Source organism: Adiantum capillus-veneris, chromosome 30, assembly GCF_014529385.1.
Source record: "Adiantum capillus-veneris isolate H3 chromosome 30, ASM1452938v2, whole genome shotgun sequence".
Classification (NCBI taxonomy): domain Eukaryota; kingdom Viridiplantae; phylum Streptophyta; class Polypodiopsida; order Polypodiales; family Pteridaceae; genus Adiantum; species Adiantum capillus-veneris.
Genome location: NC_140960.1, coordinates 84,337,234 through 84,362,369, shown reverse-complemented (window position 1 = coordinate 84,362,369; position 25,136 = coordinate 84,337,234). Strand labels below are relative to the sequence as shown.

General features: G+C 42.0%; 1 protein-coding gene across 1 annotated transcript; it reads right to left on the bottom strand.

The window, feature by feature from the left end:
* Positions 1-1,129: 1,129 nt before the first annotated feature.
* On the bottom strand, positions 1,130-2,122 carry LOC147418320 (uncharacterized). The gene has a single exon (XM_086507258.1). It carries the CDS (start codon positions 2,114-2,116, stop codon positions 1,391-1,393), a length of 726 nt encoding a protein of 241 aa, XP_086363384.1. The 5' UTR covers positions 2,117-2,122; the 3' UTR covers positions 1,130-1,390.
* Positions 2,123-25,136: the final 23,014 nt, after the last annotated feature.

Genomic DNA, 25,136 nt, shown 5'->3' with positions numbered 1-25,136 from the left:
TAAAAAAGTGACCGTTTTCAAGGACGATGGGAATATAAATCTACTTTTTAAAGTATTTAGTTGTCCTTTTGGACGTACTCACAAGGTGCAAGTGCATTTTAAAAAAAGTTTCTAAAGAGAGAAATACAATTTCTTACAAGGCCCTCCAAATGACCTCCAAAATTTTCTAATGACTATGCATAATTTGGAGGAATCCATGATCTAAAATTGATAGAGGTGTTTTGAGAATTTTTTAAATTTGAGAGATAGTTGGGAATATCTTAATATTTAAGAGGTATTTTGGTAATTTTTCTCTAAAAGAATGATGTGGCCCAAAAAATGCCAAGACGGCATTGTGACCCAAACGTGTACGATGTGTCTTGCTATTACCACAGGTGGCATTTTTTGTTCATATGTAAGCCATTCGGCGCCCTTGGAGGGCTAATATTGCTACATAAGGCCTTCAAGTCTCTCCTACTTTGGTCAACAGCATTGAGGCACACTTGCCAAGGAGCTCATGAGTCTAGATTAGATTAGATTTGGCCCGCGTTGGATGCTTGACATTTGTGGATGACTAAGAATAAATGTTGAGCCTTGAGGTTTCACTTTCATTAAAGTTCTGCAGATTGGATGCCGAAATGGACAAAAGGTCCGAAACAACTATATAACAATAGCTAACAATTGAAAGATTCACGGTGGCTTTCTAAAACAATAAAAAAGTGATAAAATCATTAAGTTGAGTTTAACTGAAAATTTTAGTGTTCTGGAAAGGATTGCCTCAACCTAGCCATGAGCTACGGTTGAAAATCGAGACTAGCTTCTTACAAACCATGATAAAGGGAAGAAAAAATGGTGAAATATGTGAAAAAAGTTCAAAAATCTTACAAATTTCAAAATCTTAGTTAGTATTTTGGGTTTGCTTCTTTACGAGAAAAAAACTTGGACGGTGTCCGTTTAATAAAAGAGACTTTCCCAAATACCGATTGAAATTAAGCTATAGAATGCAAGAAAAGTCAAGCCATATGAGACTATAAAATGAAAAGTGAAATAAAAAGAATATATATGTGTGTGTGTGTGTGTGTATAGAAGAAGCTATTTTAGCATAGTAAAACAATAGAATGCAAGAAAATTAAAGACATATCAAGATGTGAAATGAAAGGTGAAATAAAAAGATCCATTTAATATGTTAAAATCAAAATAACATTTAAAGTAAGTCTCAATCATCACTGAAAAACATTGAAAATATGCCTAACTCAACTCTCCTATAAGGCTTCCTTTAGGAAGCCAAAAAAATAATTCTCTTAACCTTACACAAATACCAAACTCGGTACAAAAATACTAGGAACATTCCTCTTCCATAATACCAAATAGTAGGAAAAATAATGCCAATAATTTTTAGGGAGTCTTACTCTCATGTCAGAAAAGATGACATGCAGAGCCCTTGGATGCTTCCCCTGCATGTGGGACAGGTGCTACCATTGGCTTGCTTATGCTGCATCAGGCAGCTGAAGCAATAATGGAAGTGCAAGCAGGGCATGACGAGAGTGTCGCGAGGCTTATCGAAGCAAACAGCACAGAGATGTTTCTCTTTCTCTTCCGTCAATTGTTTATCTAAATGGCCAATTTCATCAGCCAATACATTGAGAAGTAGCCTGTCCTCTTCCAACTCCTTCTTGAGGAGGGAAACCTGCGCGCCTAATGCTTGCGTATGCTTCTTCTCCTCAATCAACTGTCTCTTGAGGAGAGCGATCTGCTGGTCCGAGTCACAGATGTGCAGCTGAAAACTACGATTGGCGTCCACAACAAGCCGGTTGCATTCAATCTTCAGGCCCATCTTGTAGCGCTTGTAGCGCTCATTCCGGTTATCATGGCTGGCCCTATATTGGTCAATCTGCTGCTTTTGAGAAGCGACTGTCTGCTCGAGCTGCGCCTGCTTCTGATCGGTGGCGGCCAAGGCGTCTCTTTCCACTCGGGAGCACTCTTCCATGACTTCTCTGACAGCAATGTGGAGCTCGGAGAATTGGGCGGAATTAGCAGAGGTGGTGGTGATTACAGGATGCGCAGACTTGAGCGCTGTCAAAGCCACATGCAGGAGAGCTATGGCGTCATCAAGGAGCTTGTCCCTGGTGGAAGCCATTGCTCTCTGCTCCAGAAGATGCTACTGCGCTTGCTTTGAAGAAGAGGAGGAAGCACTAGCAGTCTAGCAGTAGTGCGCAGGTACGTCTGACTGGCCTTTCAGATGTCCATCAACAAAAAAACTATAAAACATGAGTGGGGATAGGCATTGAGTATTCCCGAGAAAGCACGCTCGCCAGCTTAGCATGCAAGAAGGCAAACACAGACTAAGAACTAGGCTGCAGGTCCGCTCTACGTCCCTGCTCGAACCAATCTTCTGTTCTCTTGGTCGACGTGTATTCATCTCCTTCATGCCCGCCCTATGAAACGTGCATTTCATATAAAGTTAGAGTAGTACCCTTCTCTATGGAAAGGCATATTTTCATGTTGCCCTTCTTTCACACGGTACCCTCATTCTAAAATAAATCAATAACCAGTGTTAAACTTGTCCAAAGGTCTCACTGCCGAGAGAGAGAGAGAGAGAGAGAGAGAGAGAGAGAGAGAGAGAGAGAGAAAAGGGGGGAGGGGGGGGGGGGGTGGGGGATGTGCATCTCTTCCTTCTTGAGAGAGAGAGAGAGAGAGAGAGAGAGAGAGACCATCAGCGCTCTGTGCACCCTTCAATGGACCAACACCGGCTACTCTCTCTTGTCCTCCATCCCAATATGACTGCTTTTCATTGACACCTGCCTCTTCTCAGGTGTGTAGATCATGGCCTCCTTCGTATGCGGCCGTCTGCAGGCCTTGTAAGCTTCAACAACTGATTTATAGATCAATTGATAGAAGAAAAAACCAATGGCAATTCGTATGCCTACTATGTTGGGAGTGCGAAATTGACTTTCCCTGTGTTGAAGCAACCCTAGCCTAATTAGAAGAAGACTCCTAGGTAGAGCACTTGCACGATTTGAATTAGTACAAGTTAGACCTCCCTCTCATACCTCCTTGCTTGATAGGCTACAAGCTCATTGAGAGAGAGAGAGAGAGAGAGAGAGAGTCGCGGCTCGCATGCAAATCCGCCAGCCATACCTCACGATAGGCTAAAGAATCTTGGAACTTTAAGTAAGAATTGGTACCCTCTAATGACTTGAAGCTTTTATAGATGTTGCTACTAGAAGTACTTAAAAAAAACACCCCATTACACTAATAGATTCTCCCACCTTACTATGGGGCCCCTCCCTAGTTCCTTGCCTCACCCTCCAACTCCTCCTACCTACATGCTCTCCCCCCACCATCTACAACAACCTTGCATTCGGCCTTCCCTCCTTCCTCTCTATCCCCCTACTTGTCCTGCTCCTTACTCTCAATCTCAACGTGAGGTCTCTCTTGTCAATGTGACAATCTCAACGTGAAATCACCCACCATATCAAAGAGTTTCACAAAGCCACACACACACACACACACCCCTATGTCAGAGTGTCTCATGAAAGAGACACTAGTATTGGGATAAAAGATAAATTCCTCTTGCAATCTAGAGTCGTCTAATGAATTGGAGAGAGAGAGAGAGAATCCTTGTAGACTACTTGAATGTATTTTTTGCAATTGGATGCCCCCTACTATTAAAAAAATTTAAAAATTTTAAGATTCAATTTTTAAAACTGGCCAACATGTTATGTTTGGTGAAGAATATAAGAAGAACTATGTTAGTAGAGTTTAATTTGTTTACAAGCCTTTGTGCAATGTTAGGCCTCCTTATTCTTTTGAAAAAAAAGGCATTGAGAGGTAGGGTAGAGGGGCCAATAAGGGACCAGGGTCCAAAACAAGGCCACCTTTAAATTAAATGGAGAATATTACCTAAATAGATGGGAATTATGATTGGATGGCATTGGGAATGGAAAGAGCTTGATATGATCTATCTTTCCATATCGATTTCATTAAAAACTGTGAATCCTATCATTTAATCCACATCTTTCAAATTGAATGTCCCTCTATTGGCCCTCATGTTTTAAATGGCCTTATATTGGCCTCTTTACCCTAGTACCCTTTTCTATGGAAGGGCATATTTTTATTTTGCTCTTCTTTCATATGGTACTTACTAATTTCAGGGATTTCATACTCACATAATCATGTTTTTTTTGTGATCACAATGTTAATTACCAGAATTCTCAATTCACAACTCTTCACATTCACAAAAAATGACAATGTGACTTGAAGGGAACCTGGCAAGCCGGCTAGATTTTTACGTTGGTATAGAGGCTTACACTACAAGAGGCTATTCATATTAGCGACCCTCACACAGCGACATTTAAAAAAAATATTTCCCGACGTCGCTATGAGCGTCGCAAATTTACAAGTAAAGTTGCGACACTCATAGCGACGCCAGCTGGGCTAAAAAAATAGCCGAGTGCGCCCAAAAACTCAGATCTCAGATCTGAGTTTTTCGGCGCCCTCAAGCAAGGAGCAGGTAACGCTCTTCCTCTCTCTCTCTCTCTCTCTCTTCTCCACACACACACACACACACACACACACACACACACGAGTAGAGGAAGGAGAGCCAGGTATGCTCCTTCCCTCTCCTCATTCTCATGTTCCCTTCCCCTCTTTCTCTCTCCCTCTCTCTCTCTCTCACACACACACATACACACACACACATAGTGTTTTTGAGAGAGAGAGAGAGAGAGAGAGAGAGAGAGAGAGAGAGAGAGTACAAACATAAACAAAAATGCACACACACATACATAAACAAAGAATGCACACACACATTGAGAGAGGAAAAGAGAGAGAGAGCATGCATAAACAAAAAACGCACGCATTGAGAGAGGAAAAGAGAGAGAGAGAACATGCATAAACAAAAAACGCACACATTGAGAAAGGAAAAGAGAGAGAAAACATGCATATGATCCAAAAAAACGCACACACATTGAGAGAGAAAGAGAGAGAAACTAATTTAACGTCGTAGGAAACTAATTAAAATTAAAAGACCTAAAGATCTAGCCGACGACGAGTTGAACTCAAGACCTATTATTCAAGAGGAAAATGGCATAATCAATCTATCATACTTGGCATGGGTGATAGAAAGGTTATACAATTTATCTCTTTTTATTGGCACACACATCCACACAGGCGCACACACACAAGAAGAAGAGAGTTATAACGTTGTAGGAAACTATCCTAAAAGACGTTAAAGATTAGGTTAGAAGTAGACTTACGTTAAATTAGATTTAGGTTTATTTAAGTTAAATTAGATTAGATTTAGGTCTCCATAGAGTGCGATGCCTAGATGAAGCGGGTGAAGAAAGCCCTCAATGAAATATAGGGTATTGCTGCCTTCACTCATGGTGGGCTCCATCGATCCAAAAGTACTGGTGAAATGTCTTCAGAAGATAGGGAAGAAGGTGGATCTTCAGGGCAGCAAGAGTCACTACATCCCCGACAATGACCATCTAGACAACCTCTAGTCATTCAACAGCAACTTCAAAGTTAGTAACAAGAGCAAGAACGGTCCAAAGGGCCAATTGCTGTCATCAGATGTGGATGGAGATGAGGCAGCGTCACCGCCGGAAGTTAACTCTCACATCTTTAGTGATGAGAATGCCAACTCTTGCCGAGTTATGTGAAAAATTATGTGTTAAATCAGTTTTAAGGTTCTTATAATCCCTGTTAGTTTAGTCTTTGTTTTTAATATAACATAATTTACGTTAGATTTAGATTTATGTTATATTAGATTAGACTTAGGTTTATTTAGGTTTACCCACACACACACACACACACATACACAAGAAGAAGAGAGTTGTAACGTCGTAGGAAACTATCCCAAAAGACGTTATAGATTAGGTTAGATGTAGACTTACGTTAAATTAGATTTAGGTTTATTTTTAGTTAGATTTACGTTTATTTAGATTTACGCTTATTTACGTTAAATCGAGTCCACGCAAGAATTACTTACGGTTTAGGGTTTAGAGTTAGACGAACAGTGAAAAGATCTACTGTGAAAAGATGTTAAGATGCTCTGAAGTGCTACAGCTAGAGATGCTACAGCTAGAGAAGAGGCAAAGGGGTTTTGTCCACTACATGCACTATCATGTAGACGTGGGTCTGTAGATTTCTTGTACCCACAAATATAGGTATTGACCAATAAAGACGAGATTATAACCCGGTGGTTCTGATCTCCGTGCACCTCTAGACCGAGGTGTGCGGGGATTGGACATGACTAGAGAATGTGAGGTAGAGAGAGAGAGAGAGAGAGAGAGAGAGAGAGAGAGAGAGAGAGAGAGATCCATCTATTATAGATCGAGTTGTTGCCAATTATAACTCGGCGGACTCTGACGCTGGCCAACAAGCAGCAATCTTGCAACCCAATAGACGTGCTCGCAGGCGCTTTGGTCAAGCAGCATATGTGAGGCCACAAGATGTAGCCTCTGACAGCTCGGGGGATGATCATGCAGAGCACATTCCCAACGAGGCAATGTTTGAGCCCGAGCACTACAAGAGGTTGTGTGCTCTTGTGACGCTGTTAGCGATGGAAATACACTGGGTTTTTATAACCCCCGGCGTCGCTAAAATCGTCGCTATAGGCGTTGCTATATGCGTCGCTATGAGCGTCGCTATATAGCGACGCTCATAGCGACGGTCATAGCGACGGTTATAGCGACGTTTACACAGAAGACTATAGCGACGCTCATAGCGACGCTACAGAGCCATAAATAGCGATGGTTATAGCGACGCTCGAGAGAATTTTTTTTTGGTGGTAGGGCATTGAATGCCCTGCCACCCATCAACCATATTGTACTTGATTTAGTTTTTTTAAAAAGTGCAAGGGTAGATAATAGACCTAAAATAGTCACCCACAAGACGCATTGTTTGCAAAATTGACAATTGTACACATCATAGGCAAAATGAATTGATTGGAAAATGTAATAATGACAATTGTACAACATCATAGGCATAAAGAATTGATTGGCAAAAGGAACTGCGGTGACAAATGTAATAATATACATGGTTCAAAAAGACGTATAAAATCCGTCTCATGATACATAAGCTATGAGAAACCCTAAACTAATGCTATCTAGCTACGGCTAAACTGACGTCGTCTAGTCAGACGTCTCATCGCGTCCAAGCGGCGTATCTGTCGGATTCTGCAAAAAAAGACAATAAGACAGCTTTCAGTAAGTATAAACATATAACGACATTTATAAAACAATAGAAAAAATAGAAAAGAGTAAACCCTAATACTAACCATGCCGCCGCGAGAACTGAGAATGTCCATCAGGGCATTTAAGCCCTTCCTGCCTGCGTACTCGCGCTCGTACGGTGTGGGATCACGTCCTGTCATCGACCACTGTCAAAACATACAAAGATTTCATTATGTTAGAATTAAAAAACTCATAAACCCTAAACTATCGAACATAAAGAGCAATGCAAAAACACTTACAAAATCGGCCTCAAATGATGCCCATCCACCGCTCCCCAAGTGGTGCGAGCTCCCTGCCTCTACTCGCGCTCTGGCTGCATCCTTTTGTTGCTTCCACTTGTCGGGATTCTCGCACGCTACTTTCTTCGCATTCTTCCAATCTTCTTTGGCCAACCAATCTGGCCTGTTCCACCCATTCTTGATTGCTTTTTGCACTTTGGAACGCTTGTGTTTGCAGTATTCGTGAATTCGAATCTTCATCAGGTCTTCATTGAAGCGTTGATCCCGTGTTGGAACGGGAAACTCATCATGAAGTATGCTGATGACTCTCTTTTTTAAATCACTTGGTACTTCACTCCATTTTTTTAGTATGTAGTGTCTAAACAGCTGAGAGCAAAGACCACGCATGCGTGAGATCACCTTCTTGCCGTCATCATCCATGATGATGCCGCCGCTGAAGTCGACGGAGTAAGACAAGCCCTCTGGCCGATGACCCATGAATCTGGGTGTCCCGGCAAGGGACTCTAGCGGCGTGTCGATGGGGGTACGGACGTCAGGTGTCTCCACCAACGTCTGGGCCCCGAAGCGAGGAGTGTCGAGTGGGGTGGCTCCTAGCGGAGTAGGTAGAGGTGTGTAGCTTCTAGGAACAGTTAGCCGTGCAAAACCTAGCGTAGATGACGATGTTGTGGCTGGTGTGGGGGCGGGCAAAGAAGGGGAGGGTAAAGAGCGTCGTCAAACACGAGGCGGTGTGGAGGCATCGGTGGCGGAATCCCCACAACAACCGCCACCACGGGGGAATGTTGTAGTTGACGATGACAACGGGCCATACACTGTAAGATGTTGATCTTTGACAAAATGGATTTACGCCATCCATAGCCAGGCCTAAGCGCAAATTTCGAGCTTCCCTGGCAAAATCCGACCATGTTCCATCTATATGTTTCCAGGCTGCGCAATCTGCAGGAATTCGTAGCACACCATCCGAAGATTTATTCTCCTCATGCCATGATGCTAGGGCGGCCATGGACTTACATTCGAAGAAATGCTTGATGCGAGGAAGCAGAGGAAAATGTCGCAAAACCTTTTGTGGAATTTTTGTCCCGTGGAGATCTACTCGATATCTTTCGGAATCACATTTCGGACACTTCTCCATGTCTATGTATTCCCCTCTGAAAAGAATGCAATCATTAGGACAAGCGTGGATAGAATTGTAATCCATCCCCAAGTTTCGCAAAATCTTTCTTGCTTCATCTCGAGAATCTGGCATCACATTGTTAGCTGGTAGTATGTGCTCTTTAAGCAATCTACACAACATAAAAATACGATACAGTCGTGTAAAAATCTATCAGATCATTATACATTTAGAGTTTTATTAAAGTAAACTAATTGTAATAGATCACCTGAAAAGCGCTGTGACGCTAGTGTCACTCCATCCAAACTTTGTCTGCATGTTGAGAAGAACCAGGAGTGCTTTCAATCTAAACATACGTGCTCCATTATACAATGGCGTATCGGCTTCACTTTTCATATCATCATAGATAAGCCTTTCTGAATCCATGATCGTCTCGATCATTTCATCAATCTCGGGCTCAAACATTGCCTCGTTGGGAATGTGCTCTGCATGATCATCCCCCGAGCTGTCAGAGGCTACATCTTGTAGCCTCACATACGCTGCTTGACCAAAACGCCTGCGAACACGTCTATTGGGTTGCAAGATTGCTGCTTGTTGGCCAGCGTCAGAGTCCGACGAGTTATAATTGGCAACAACTCGATCTATAATAGATGGATCGAACTCGCCAAATTCGCGAACGTGCTGCAAAGAAACACGTCTTGTCCGTCGCACAGCATGCTTGCATTGATTACAAGGACATAAGACCCTCGTTGAGAGATAGGTGTTTTGGTTTTTCATCTTATCTCTCTCTCTCTCTCTCTCTCTCTCTCTCTCTCTCTCAATGCAGCCGTTTTTTGACCTAGTAGATAGCAGTCCACTCTTTTGATCATAACTTCTTCATCCGAACTCGGATTTGGGTGATCTATAGCCTCAATCGAAGAGCACGAAGTCCTCTACGTATTGATGTAAAGACATAAATTTTTTGAGTTATGGAAGGCATTTCTGTAGCAGCATTTCCGAAGTGAACAGGTTCAACAAAATTGATTCTCATCTCCTATTTTACATACAATGTCTTCCGGCACTCGCAAGGGTTCTTCTTCTTCAACAAGGTCCACCACCATTGTGGAAAATGATCCAAAATCTCCTAAGTGTGGAGATAGAAACACAATCACCCAACCAACGACATCGGAAACCATGATCATGGCGTACTTGGTATCATTGCAAGAGACCGTAAACAAACAAGGCGAAGACTTACGAGCACTTGCAATGGAGAATGGCACACTAAGGGTACTTGTGGTTGAGAATGAGAATCTCAAGAGGACACTTGAGATGCAAACAACACGTTTGATGCAACTTGAAGAGGAAGTCAAGGAATGTAAACGCTCTCTTGCGGACTTGAATGCTTTGAAGGAGCGGATGAGCAAAGTAGAGCATGACCATGTATTGAAAGAGGAGAAATTTGACACTATGAGCCGAGATGTATGCGACATGAAAAATGTATGCACAAACAAGTCTTGGACTGATGTATGTGGTAGCAATGTGGTTTCTAATTCCTCACTCATGCAAGCTATGGTTTAAACAAAGAATGTTGAGAATGTGGATGTGGAAGAGTTGAAGGAACGGGAGACACCTCCTTCTCTTGCCATTGTTATTGAAGATTTCTTCAAAACCCACTTTGGAATGTCCGGAGTTATGGTCTATGGAGCACATAGAGTGGGGAAGCAAGGAGCTCCTCGCTCGGGAGAACGGCCAATTGTATGCACCATGCCGGATGAGACCAAGCGAAAGATTATCCTTGATAATAGTTGGATCTATTTGAGGGATACAAAATGTTTTGTATGTGAAGATCGTACTATTAAGCAACAAAATATGCGTCGCAAGGCATATGAGGAAAAGAATAATAAAAACAAGGAGATCTCTCGTGAAGAAAATGTGCCCAAGGAGGAGGCAAGTCTCTCAAGCAATAAGGGATGCGTGACCTATGAGACCGAGTTACAATTGAAAATATGCTTTTGGAATTGTAATGGATACCCATGTAATGCGGGGTTTGGCATTGATGAACTAACAAGCAAAGCCGATGTTGTACTTCTTGTTGAAACTTGGGAGCATGATACACAAAGGATTAACGGCTTGGAGGATTACAATGTACATTCATTGATGTGGTCAAAGAATCTCAAGCAACGAAGAGGACAAGGAGGGTTAGCATGTATGGTTAAGAAAGGATTGGAAGATTTTGTATCAATTGTGAAAGATGACAAGTACAAACGTTATGTATGGCTGAAAATTATGACACCAAAAAGAGCACCCATTTTTGTAGCCGGTTGCTACATTCCTCATCATGATTCTCCCTTTTATGCTTGCATGGATAGAGATCAACCATTTTCTGATTTGGAAGAGGACATTGCTTATTTCAAAGGTGAAGGTGATGTTATTGTATTTGGGGATATAAATGCTCGCACAAAAACATTGCAACATGATACTCAACAATTTGATATGCCATACATTTCAAGGGAGTTGGAGGAAGTTCACTTGTATGATCGTACTTCAATGGATGAGAAAGAGCCGGATCACTATGGAAAGTTACTTTTACACATGTGTAATAGCACGGGTATGCTCATTGCCAATGGTGTATCTTTGTGGAGTGGAACCAATGGATTTACGTGTAGAAGACATAATGGGGATAGTGTGATTGACTATATGCTACTCTCTGAAGCCATCATGTATCGTATAAAGAGTTTTATGTTTGGTCAATGGACCCCGAAATCCGACCATCGCACCTTATGTATTGACCTTTCATGTGGAGAAGCAACTAAGCATGATAATCTCAGCCAAAGGAAAGAGAAGTTATCACTATGTATGGATTTCAAACGGGCACCAATGTACATTGAAATGGTTGAGCATAAATTATGGATGACAAAGCTTCAATGTGATGCACCATTGGAAACTAAATGGGAAGCTTTCAAGAAAGCTATTTGTTCTTGTGCGGAAGAATGCTTTGCCATAAAGCATCTCCATGATATCAACAAAGATAGATCACGCAAAAGGTGGTTTGATAAAGAATGTCAAGATGCTCGAAAGTCCTTGATAAAGCTTGATGCAACTATGAACAAAGACAACTATCAAAGTCATTTGCATACATACAAGGCATTGATTCAAAAGAAGAGAAGAAGATGGGAAGTAAAGCAACAAGAATTTCAAGTCCAAGAAAAGGCACATGCATGTGGAAGATTTTGGAGAAACTTGAGAGGCAAGCGGGTTGAGAATTTTGGTAACTTGAGTCTAGTGGATATGTACACACATTGTAGGCAATTATATGAGCAAGAAAATACTGAAAAAATGCCATTTTATGGTTCACTCCCATGTATGCCGTCTTTTTTTACTATTGAGGATGTATGCGGTGGGCTTGAAAAGTTGGCCACTCGCAAAGCGGGAGATCTTCAAGGTATCAAGCCGGAGATGATCAAATGGACGGGAGATTTTACCCATGAGTGGATGTGTGATATGTTCAACCTTGCACTTCAACATGGTATGCCTTATGATTGGAGTACTAATTGGGTTAAGCCTTTGCATAAAGGAGGGGATGTAAAGAATGTAAGCAACTACCGGACTATAATGATTGGGTCTCTTATGGAAATGTTGTTTGGGTCCATAATGGAGATGAAATTGAGTGATTGAGCTGAAGAGAATGACAAGCGTGCAAAGGGACAAGCGGGTTTTCGTCGATGCCATAGCACCATTGATCATCTTGTCACTCTTCGTGTTCTCATGGAGGAAAGTCGGTTGAAAGGCAAGCGATTGTATTGTTGTTTTGTGGACTTTAAGAAAGCCTTTGATATGATTCCACGTAACAATTTGTGGAGAAGGATGGAAGAACTCCAAGTGCCAAGTGAGTTTATGCTTGCGGTTTCTCGAATCTATGAGAAGGTGATTTGTCAATTGCGCATGGGAAGAGAAATTTCAGAAATTTTTGTAAGCACTATTGGGGTTAAACAAGGATGTCCATTGTCACCAACTCTCTTTGGTCTATGCATCGATCAATTGGAACAAATGGTACTTGACTTTATGCAAGAAGAAGGCATTGAAGCGGTAATCATGCTTTTGTTGTATGCGGATGATGTAGTGCTTCTAGCACACACTTTAGAAGATGCACAAAAGCTTATGGTTGTCCTTGAGAACTTTTGCTTGCATAGTGGGCTGATTGTAAATGAATCCAAAACAAAGGTTATGCTTGTGAAAACCAACCATAAGGAGAAGCCATGCATTGTGTACAACAACGAGACACTTGAAGTTGTTGAGAGCTTTAAGTACCTTGGCCTTGAGGTTCCATCCAATCACAAGTGGCATGAATGTGCTATGCGTCGCTTGGAAGCGGCAAAGAGAGCATATTATGCATTTGAGAACATGTGTAATGCGGGAAACATCAAGTGTTGGGTTCTCAAGAAGTATCTTTTTGATGCATTGGTGACACCGGTTCTTCTTTATGGAGTTGAAGTGTGGGGCGGGAGCATCTCAAAGTCTACTTGGAAAGAGAGAATGTCCAAAAGCGTTTTCTTACAAACTTTCTCCAAGTTAAGACACAAACACCATATATGCTCCTACTTCTTGAGTCGGGATCTCTTCCAATTGAGGTTATGGGCATGGAAAGGGTTGTGGAGTACATGATAAAGATGCGTCAAAACCCCTCACATCGACTTCCTACAATTGCATGGGAAGCAAGCAAAAAAGTTCAAAAGACACATAAAAGCAAGATCTTGAGCACGGGATGGATGCAAGACATAAAGAAGTGGTTTGGGAGATGGGATGCATTACACTTGCTACATGATGCTTCAATTGACTCTCAAGTGAATGAAGCTTTTCTACAACGCCAATGTATTACGGCTTGGGAGAAATCCGGTGGGTCACGCTTCATACATTACACCACCTATATTGCCCCCAACTACTGAGGCGGTCCGGGGCGGGCAACAAGAGAGGCGACCTCTAAACACCCCTCAAGGCTCCCGTGCTGCTCAATCGGGGCTGGGGCAACCACAAGCACAACACAACAACAAACCCACAGCCAAACCCAAACAAAATAGGGGCACCACCTAGTTATGGTATGCGAACTAGGACGCAAGAGATATTTTGGCACAACCAAGAAGATGCACCACACAACACGCACAAGCAACCTCACACCGAGACACACATGAAATGGACCAGAGAGAGCTAGAGCAAAGGGAAGAGAGAGAGGAAAGGATCTTGCGTAATACCTTATTTGTGACTTGCAAATGGAGATGGTTCGTTATGATGCTATCATAGAACTTGTACAAAACTCACTCAATGCTTAGTGATTGCTAAACATTGCCAAAACACACACACACACACTGTCTTAGGGTGTGGGAGACCTCTCACCACAATACCCTCTTACAATGGACACAAAACTGGCACTGAAAAACACACTAAAACACTTTCTAAAATCAAGATCAACCGATAAAACTCAAAATACACAAGTCACCTTGAATTCACCAAACCGTATTGCACAAATGGAAGGACGAAGATTTAAACGTCGAATCACGCCTTTGATGCACCAAACCTCAATTTATTGATGATGAAGGAGCATGTACAATAGTGGTTTTGAGATTTGTGGAACTCACGCTCTCTCACTTGCAATGTGTAGCTTGAAGGCTTCTCTCACACCAAGAGTGAAGCTCACAAGTGGTTGCTACACCTAAGTCTCTCCTCACGCATAGAGTGTTGGGGTGCTATGTGAGATGTTGGAGGTTGTTTTACAAGAAGGAGAGGGGCCTATTTATAGGTTGGAGACCCCTCATTAGGATTATTGGAAATCCTAATTTACAAGCTAACAAATCAGGATTATGATTTTTTTGAATATCAAAACATTGTGGGCCTTCTTTGTCTGCTTAAGTCATGGGTGTGGGCTCAAAAGAGAGCATTATTGATGGTAGATAAGGTGAAAGTAAGTTTTAAGGAAGGGGAGAGAGAGAGAGAGAGAGAGAGAGAGAGAGAGAGAGAGAGAGAGTTACTATACATGTCTTGAGGTGAGGTGTCTTTTATGGTTAGGTCAATGCTATTTTGTGTTAGTATGTTAGTCGTTAGTAATCACTAGAAAGTTAATGTTACATTTACAATGGGTAGAGTGAGTTGATTTGATGAAGGAAGAGGGGTGAATTAAAAGAGAATCATTGAGATGGTGAAGTTTTGAAGAAGCTTGAACTCACCCTTGTGTAGATTGTGGAAAAAATGACCGCTTGTCTTCTTCTTCTTCTTCGCTTCTTTACGTCGCCGCCACGGTTGACCACCACGATGAAAAGAGGATTTGTTGATGAAAAATCCTCAATTTGCAGAAGTTATCATGGTTAAGATGCTGAATTTTAGATATTTTAGGAGAGGTAAATGAAATTGTAACATAGAAGCAATAGAGAGAGACATGGAGAGGGTGTATGTATGTAGAGGTTCATAAAAGAACTATAGGGATGAGAGAGAAGGGTAATGGTGAAGAGGGTGGGAGAAGCCATGGAAGGTGCAGGTTTGAGTGAGGGATTGAGAGAAATGTGTGTGTGTGTGTGTGTGTGTAGAAGTGTGGAAAGAGGTGAGAGAAGACTATGGGCTACTTGTGAAAAAAGTGGGCAGACTGGGGTCCACTCAAAAAATCATAGCTCACCGCTGATAGCTCCAAAAATCATGAAAAACTTTGAGGTGATTATTCAGAGCGTGGGCTACATTTTCTCTTTTGACCACTGCTCCAAATTCGGAGTGGAGATAGGTGCCAAAATTCTCACCAAAAAGCCTGTTTTTATGCTTGCAAAAGTCTTTTAGTGGACCCCTCCTTTGTTGAATTTGTACAATGCATCCAAGAGTGAGCCCCTCCTTTGTCATATCATAATACAAAGCATCCAAGTTGCCCTTGACACATGCATGGAGGAGGATTATTGGTGAATAAAGAAATATATACATGGTGGGACTAGTGTATGGACTATTCATGGACTTTAGCTCAATGAGCACATGGTGTTAGAATAATGAGTAAAAATAATAATAAAAATATGGAGGAGTTATGGATATGGAAAGATATTGGAATCATATGATATGATCCCTCCTTGAATTATTTTGGGTGAAAGAGGAAAAGGTATGCAAGTAAATAATATAATAAAAGTAACCAATGAGTAGAAATCAATTTTTTGTTTTCACGAGGGTGAGGGTGAAAATGTGGGAGTGATTTGTATAAAGGAAAAATATGAGGTTAGAGTATGTACATATTGGCAAAAAATATAATTATGGTGTAAGAGGATGAAAGAAGGTGTACATAGGTTTAATAAAACACACACCTAAGTAGAAATATTTAAATAAAATACCAAAATAATTATAAAAAATCCCTATATTTAGGCCATATATACAATGAAATATTTACACACAAAGAGGCCATAATATACTTTTATTTTTTATTTTTTTTATTTTGTTTGGCTCACCTAGCCCAGTGACTAGCTAGCTGAGGGTTTTTTAAGAAAATATAGGAAAAGCCCCCTAACTCACACACGCCTATTTGCAGTGAAATGGTAGGGATAGCCATAGTGTTTGGGTGATTTTGGTAGGGTGGAGTAACTTAGTATAGCAATTATGGAGAGCCGAAAAACGGCTATAACTCAAAAACCATGTTCTTTGCTGAGAGAGGAAACCGTACTCACACTTATATGCTTGAGCCTATTCCCTTGTCCGCGATACGCACTATCGCAACAATTCGGCTTAGCTCCCATTTCCTTCGATGCGAGATAGGGCGTTGGGGCAATGGAGAAAAGTCAAATCGATTGTGCACATTATGCTCACTGCAAGTTCGAGAGTCTGAGTACCACACACTACTAGAGTGCTCAGCTTTTGATCACATCCGAACTTGCTTCTCGCATATTTTCAGCCATAACTTAGACCTACACACTTTCCTCTCCCAGCCAAAGTGTGGGCTCTCCATTGCGACTCTCATCACTACAATTTTGGAGCATCGAGAGTCACTCATCAGCCATACACATACTACATCACATGTAACTTTGGTCCCATAGGTCATATTTGACCTCCGAGGACGATAATAAAATCTATCTATCTCTCTATCTCTCTCTCTCTCTCTCTCTCTCTCTCTCTCTCTCTCTCTCTCTCTTTACCTCACATTCTCTAGTCATGTCCAATCCCCGCACACCTCGGTCTAGAGGTGCACGGAGATCAGAACCACCGGGTTATAATCTCGTCTTTTTTGGTCAATACCTATATTTGTGGGTACAAGAAATCTACACACCCACGTCTACATGATACTGCATGTAGTGGACAAACTCCTTTGCCTCTTCTCTAGCTGTAGCACTTCACAGCATCTAATTAACATCTTTTCACAGTAGATCTTTTCACTGTTCGTCTAACTCTAAACCCTAAACCGTAAGTAATTTTTGCATGGACTCGATCTAACGTAAATAAGCGTAAATCTAAATAAACATAAATCTAACTAAAAATAAACCTAAATCTAACGTAACGTAAGTCTACATCTAACCTAATCTTTAACGTCTTTTGGGATAGTTTCCTATGACGTTAAAACTCTCTTCTTCTTGTGTGTGTGTGTGTGTGTGTGTGTGTGTGGGTAAACCTAAATAAACCTAAGTCTAATCTAATATAACATAAATCTAAATCTAACGTAAATTATGTTATATTAAAAACAAAGAACTAAACTACAGGGATTATAAGAACCTTAAAACTAATTTAACACATAATTTTTCACATAACTCGGCAAGAGTTGACATTCTTATCACTAAAGATGTGAGAGTTAACTTCCGGCGGTGACGCTGCCTCATCTCCATCCACATCTGACGACAGCAATTGGCCCTTTAGACTGTTCTTGCTCTTGTTACTAACTTTGAATTAAGTTGCTGTTGAATGACTAGAGGTTGTCTAGATGGTCATTGTGTCGAGGATGTAGTGACTCTTGCCGCCCTGAAGATCCACCTTCTTCCCTATCTTCTGAAGACATTTCACCAGTACTTTTGGATCGACGGAGCCCACCATGAGTGAAGGCAGCAATACCCTATATTCCATTGAGGGCTTTCTTCACCCGCTTCATGCAGGCATCGCAGTCTATGGAGACCTAAATCTAATCTAATATAACGTAAATCTAAATCTAACGTAAATAAACGTAAATCTAGTTAAAAATAAACCTAAATCTAATCTAATTTAACTTAAATAAACCTAAATCTAATTTAACATAAGTCTACATCTAACCTAATCTTTAACCTCTTTTAGGATAGTTTCCTACGACGTTATAACTCTCTTCTTCTTGTGTGTGTGCGCGTGTGTGGATGTGTGTGCCAATAAAAAGAGATAAATGGTATAACCTTTCTATCACCCATGCCAAGTATGATAGATTGATTATGCCATTTCCCTCTTGAATAATAGGTCTTGAGTTCAACTCCTCATCGGCTAGATCTTTAGGTCTTTTAATTTTAATTAGTTTCCTACGACGTTAAATTAGTTTCTCTCTCTTTCTCTCTCAATGTGTGTGCGTTTTTTTGGATCATATGCATGTTTTCTCTCTCTTTTCCTCTCTCAATGTGTGCGTTTTTTGTTTATGCATGTTCTCTCTCTCTTTTCCTCTCTCAATGCGTGCGTTTTTTGTTTATGCATGCTCTCTCTCTCTTTTCCTCTCTCAATGTGTGTGTGCATTCTTTGTTTATGTATGTGTGTGTGCATTTTTGTTTATGTTTGTACTCTCTCTCTCTCTCTCTCTCTCTCAAAAACACTATGTGTGTGTGTGTGTGAGAGAGAGAGAGAGAGAGGGAGAGAGAAAGAGGGGAAGGGAACATGAGAATGAGGAGAGGGAAGGAGCATACCTGGCTCTCCTTCCTCTACTCGTGTGTGTGTGTGTGTGTGTGTGTGTGTGTGTGGAGAAGAAAAAGAGAGAGAGAGAGAGAGAGAGAGAGAGAGAGAGAGAGAGAGAGAAAGAGAGGAAGAGTGTTACCTGCTCCTTGCTTGAGGGCGCCGAAAAACTCAGATCTGAGATCTGAGTTTTTGGGCGCGCTCGGTTATTTTTTTAGCCCAGTTGGCGTCGCTATGAGCGTCGCAAATTTCTTTGTAAATTTGCGACGCTCATAGCGACGCCGGGAATTTTTTTTTTGAGCGTCGCTGTGTAAGCGTCGCTAATATGAATAGTCTCTTGTAGTGGAGATTGATGAAATGATCGAGACGATCATGGATTCAGAAAGGCTTATCTATGATGATTGAAGCCGATACGCCATTGTATAATGGAGCACGTATGTCTAGATTGAAAGCACTCCTGGTTCTTCTCAACATGCAGGCAAAGTTTGGATGGAGTGACACTAGCGTCACAGCGCTTTTAAGGTGATCTATTACAATTAGTTTACTTTAATAAAACTCTAAATGTATAATGATCTGATAGATTTTTACACGACTGTATCATATTTTTATGTTGTGTAGATTGCTTAAAGAGCACATACTACCAGCTGACAATGTGATGCCAGATTCCCGAGATGAAGCAAGAAAGATTTTGCGAAACTTGGGGATGGATTACAATTCTATCCACGCTTGTCCTAATGACTGCATTCTTTTCAGAGGGGAATACATAGACATGGAGAAGTGTCCGAAATGTGATTCCCAAAGATATCGAGTAGATCTCCACGGGACAAAAATTCCACAAAAGGTTTTGCGACATTTTCCTCTGCTTCCTCGCATCAAGCATTTCTTCGAATGTAAGTCCATGGCCGCCCTAGCATCATGGCATGAGGAGAATAAATCTTCGGATGGTGTGCTACGAATTCTTGCAGATTGCGCAGCCTGGAAACATATAGATGGAACATGGTCGGATTTTGCCAGGGAAGCTCGAAATTTGCGCTTAGGCCTGGCTATGGATGGCGTAAATCCATTTGGTCAAAGATCAACATCTTACAGTGTATGGCCCGTTGTCATCGTCAACTACAACATTCCCCCGTGGTTAACTACGAAGAAGGGGCACCTATGGCTAAGCTTGATTGTGCCAGGGCGATATAAAGTGGAGAATATGTATGTGTATCTTCGTCCACTATTGGAAGAGCTACAACAATTGTGGATTGGCATAGAGGTGGTGGATATGAGCCGACACACAGGACGACGGAATGCTTTGATCAGAGGCATTCTAATGTGGACCATGCATGAACGGAGAGCTCTATATAGATATAGGAAGTTATGCTGAGTTATGCGAGGATGAGAGAGAGATCTCTTAAAGCCACAAATATTGTATTTGAACAATTTTGCTCCGTGTTGTAAAAGCTATGGCTCTCTAAGTACCTTCCATGGTGTATAACGCTCTTTTCTACTCACACTCACATCTTTTGATTGAAAATTCTGAGTTTTCGATTTGCCTCTTCTATCACTCAATTCATTGCATCATTGTATTTATATGCGTCATTACGTCATTGTATTTAATGGTCTTTGCGTCATTGTCTACTCTATTCATTCAATATTAAGTTTAAATATTCGTGTGTTTAATGCAGGTATGGATGATGAGGAGTTTCTTTCTTCTTTGTCACCGCAGCAGAGACAGTGGTACGTGGAGCGTCATTGCTCTCGCGCATCATCGCGCGTTCCTACTCCATCCGCATCTCCCTCTCTTTCGGAGCATTCGGTGCACTCCGAAGCTTCGGTGTCGACGAGACGATCTTCACACTCGTCTAGACATCGGCTCTCTAGTGGTGGCGGTGCGGTTGTTGTGGGGATTCCGCCGCCGATGCCTCCACACCGCCTCGTGTTCGACGAGGCTCTTTACCCTCCCCTTCTTTGCCCGCCCCCACACCAGCCACAACATCGCCATCTATGCTAGGTTTTGCGCGGCTGACTGTTCCTAGCAGCTACACACCTCTACCTACTCCGCCAGGAGCCACCCCACTCGACACTCCTTGCTTCGGGGCCCAGACGCCGGTGGAGACACCTGACGTCCGTACCCCCATCGACACGCCGCTAGAGACCCGTGCCGGGACACCCAGGTTCACACGTCACCGGCTAGAGGGCTTGCCTTACTCCGTCGACTTCAGCGGCGGCATCATCATGGATGATGACGGCAAGAAGGTGATCTCGCGCATGCGTGGTCTTTGCTCTCAGTTGTTTAGACACTACATACTAAACAAATGGAGTGAAGTACCAAGTGATTTAAAAGCCAGAGTCATCAGCATACTTCATGATGAGTTTCCCGTTCCAACACGGGATCAGCGCTTCAATGAAGACCTGATGAAGATTCGAATGCGCGAATACTGCGAACACAAGCGTTCCAAAGTGCAAAAAGCAATCAAGCATGGGTGGAACAGGCCAGATTGGCTGGCCAAAGAAGATTGGAAGAATGCGAAGAAAGCAGCGCGCGAGAATCCCGACAAGTGGAAGCAATAAAAGGATGCAGCCAGAGCGCGAGTAGAGGCAGGTAGCTCGCACCACTTGGGGAGCGGTGGATGGGCATCATTTGAGGCCGATTTTGTAAGTGTTTTCGCATTGCTCTTTTTGTTCGATAGTTTAGGGTTTATGAGTTTTTTAATTCTAACATAATGAAATCTTTGTATGTTTTGACAGTGGTCGATGACAGGACGTGATCCCACACCATACGAGCGCGAGTACGCAGGCAGGAAGGGCTTAAACGCCCTGATGGACATTCTCAGTTCTCGCGGCGGCATGGTTAGTATTAGGGTTTACTCTTTTCTATTTTTTGTATTGTTTTATAAATGTCGTTATATGTTTATACTTACTGAAAGCTGTCTTATTGTCTTTTTTTGCAGAATCTGACAGATACGCTGCTTGGACGCGATGAGACGTCTGACTAGACGACGTCAGTTTAGCCGTAGCTAGATAGCATTAGTTTAGTGTTTCTCATAGCTTATGTATCATGAGACGGATTTTATACGTCTTTTTGAACCATGTATATTATTACATTTTTCACCGCAGTTCATTTTGCCAATCAATTCTTTATGCCTATGATGTTGTACAATTGTCATTATTACATTTGCCAATCAATTCATTTTGCCTATGATGTGTACAATTGTCAATTTTACGCTTGTCAATTTTGCAAACAATACGTCTTGTGGGTGACTATTTTGGGTCTATTATCTACCCTTGCACTTTTTTTAAAAAGTGAATCAAGTACAATATGGTTGATGGGTGGCAGGGCATTCAATGCCCTGTCACCAAAAAACATTTCTCTCGGGCGTCGCTATAACCGTCGCTATTTATGGCTCTGGAGCGTCGCTATAGACTTCTGTGTGAAAGTCACTATAACCGTCGCTATGACCGTCGCTATCAGCGTCTCTATATAGCGACGCCTATAGCGTCTCATATAGTGACACACTCGTAGCGACGCTATTAGCGACGGTTTTAGCGACGCCGGGGGTTATAAAAACCCAGTGTATTTCCGTCGCTAACAGCGTCACAAGAGCACACAACCTCTTGTAGTGTTAGCCCGTTGGCTATACCCTCAGTGGCCCTGACGCTTAGCCTGCCCGGCCCTTTGGGTACTTTATAAGGGGGCTCTGGGGGGGGGGGGGGGGGGGGGGGGCTTTCTCCTCACAATTCCCAAGTACTCTTCTAGCCTTTGAATTGCCAAAGTCTCCTAAGCTCTCCCCTGGGTAGGTCACCTGATAAAAATGTAACCTATCACGTGAGTTCAACAGAAGGGTATTTAAAGTTCTTGAAACTTACATAAATATATATACAAAAGGGTATTATTTTTTCAAATTTGAAAAAAACTTATAGATTTTAAAAGAAAAGGGTACACTATATTCTTAACAAAATTCATAGATAAGGGGTTTTACAAACATGTCTTGAACGCACGTGATATGGTAGTTTTACACATAGTGAACCCCCCAAGAGCTCTCCCAAGCCCTCATAAAGCCAAATAAAAGTTAACGGTATAATCCTTACCTTAATTTCATGTATTTTATGATGTGATTAATTTGGTATAAATTTCTATTCTAATTTTTAAAGTGTGTCAGCCTTGCCTTTCAGGTGGGCATCGATCACTACAAGAGGTCGTACAGATTCGGTGCAGGAACCGACGAAATAGCACTAAATTCTAAACTTAAAAGCGTTGAAATAAGGTTCGAAAGAGGCATCGGTATCGTAGCGTCGGTATAACTATCGGTGTAGCGGACGTCAGAATAGGCCTATAAACAGGCGTTGAAATAATCAACAGTATAAGCCTTGGTATTCTTAAATTATATTCCGACGCCTATTCCGTGACCCATACCGGAAGTCATACCGTAACCTGTACCGATGACCAAAACCTGTTAAAAAAATTTGGGCAGAGAGGGTTGGGAACTAATGCTGCATGTACTGCAGCAAAAGAAAACAGTCTTCTCTACCCAAAGGAAGAGTGTACAAGCAACTGCACTCCACCTACAAGCTAACACTAAAGAGCGAGTCTATGGCAATTAGCAAAATTGTAAGAATAACATAACTTTTTAACATGGGTCAAAAACTGTAAAACCATAAACATAACTTGTGTGCCATACCATAACCATAACCATCACACGATTGCTATACCATCATAGCAAAACCATAACCATCACCTGAACCAAAACCATAACCATAACCTTGCACAACCATAACCATAGAAAAACCATAACCATAGCACGATTACCAAAACCATGACCATAACCTTGCACAACCATAACCATAAACCATAAAGATAAGTTGAGTGTCAAACCTTAACCATACCATAAACATAAGTACTACAAAACTGTACATATGCAAGAGGTCACTGAGTGAGAAGCCCACATGGTAATGCCTCCCAATCGACGTCCTCTCCCTCCTCCTCCAACTGGGTCAAAAGGGCAACAAGTCCATGCTTGTACCCATATGTCTCCTCTTGGCGTGTCGGAAGGCGCTTCATGGAAACTTCTTGCAAAATTATGGTTTAATCATTAGATAAATCTTCAAATAGCATATATACTATCAAAAATTTAAAGCATACGTATAATACTTACAAACTCATGTAGGAGCGTATCGTATCCTCCACTCCCAAGATGTGACACTCCAGCAGACTCCAAATGTGCTCTAGCTGCATCTCTCATCTATTGAAATCTATTGGGATTGTCTTGTGTCTCTCATGCAATCCCAATCCACTCCTCTGCGTCCAACCATGCCGACTTGGGATCGCCGTCATTGAATCTGTCTCTACCTCTGACCGACGGTGTGACATTGTGGACCTCACCACACTCAAAATCCAGGCGTTGAGACCTTGTTGTACCCCTCTGCCGGCCTATACTCTCTCTGGATGGTATCGACAATGTAATTCTTTCTCTCAAGATCGAGATTTTTCCAAATCTCCATCACGATATGACCAAACTGAATCGTAAGAGCTGTCGAATCCTCTGTCGCATTTCCTTTTCCAACCTATCTGCCACAACAGTCTCATCCCTGCTCCTGTACACCTTGGTGTATGTTGACCGCCGGGTCAACAACACAACATAACTCAAGTTTCGTACCAAAGTCTTATCTTTTGCGAGTTATGAAATGCTGCGGATTATGGCTATAAACATCATTTGTAATGAGTAGTTATTCTAGTTTTAGAAGCCGGGGTGCAATGGCACTTCCAGATTGTAAATACAAATCCATTTGACCCTTTCAACCTCATTTTTGGTTAAACCTAAGGTAGCCTTAGTATATAAGGTACCTAGGTCATTTTGTAAAGGGGAGACTTTTATCATAATCAAAACTAAGCACTGCCATCTACTGTGTGTGAGAGAGAAAGAGAGTGAGCGTGAGCATTGTCCTCTCGCTACGCCCGGCTCGCTCAACACATTGGAGATCCAACTACACCATTGTTGTAGGCTCGAGAAGAGCTATGCGACAACGCCAAGCATTCCACGCAAGAAGAAGCGCACACGCCGACGCATGTACGAGCTATTTGTGGCTGTAAGTGTATCAAACGATGTCTATTTTCTGTGTGCTAGTAGTCTATAGAATCGTGGCGACATAAGCTACGCATAGGTACTCATAAATTTCAGTTTCGGGCACTTTCAAAATTCAGCTCTGTCATCCTACGCGTTTTCCGCAGATGGGTTTAGAGTGAGGGTTTTCAGTGTAGAAGCTTAGGGACAGGTGTATCCTAGTGAGGGGATGGTGTTCCTTAAGTTTGGTACAAATCTGGCATGATTAGGTGAATTACCTTCCGTATGTGTGTATGTGGCTAGGTGGTGTAGTTGAGAGCAGTGAGGTTCTTGATTGTGGTTTAGTTGGCCTTCCAAAGTGTTGTATGTGTAGGATAGTCTCAGTCAGACAAGCTAAAGAGATTTCCTCTGTGTGCCTATCGTGTCATCTGTGTCCTCGATTGACATTATGTTGATCTAGGTAGTGTTTACATACACTTCATGGGTGTGTGAGTCGCTCGTCCAACATTGGCGCCGTTGCCGGGGACACAAGGACCTAAGTAGGTTTCCTACTAACACTTGTGTGATGGTTGCTTGATTTAGGTTCGGCTAAAGAAAGCATTTTTCTTAAGTGGATCCGGACGAGGATATTCCGCGATCAAGTGGATAGCCAGGAAGCGTGTGTCTTGCCGAGGGTCTGCGACTAGATAGGTTTAGTTAGGATCTGTGGATT

Coding starts and splice junctions, on each gene's coding strand:
- LOC147418320 (XM_086507258.1), bottom strand. CDS start 2,116: ATGGCTTCCACCAGGGACAAGCTCCTTGATGACGCCATAGCTCTCCTG.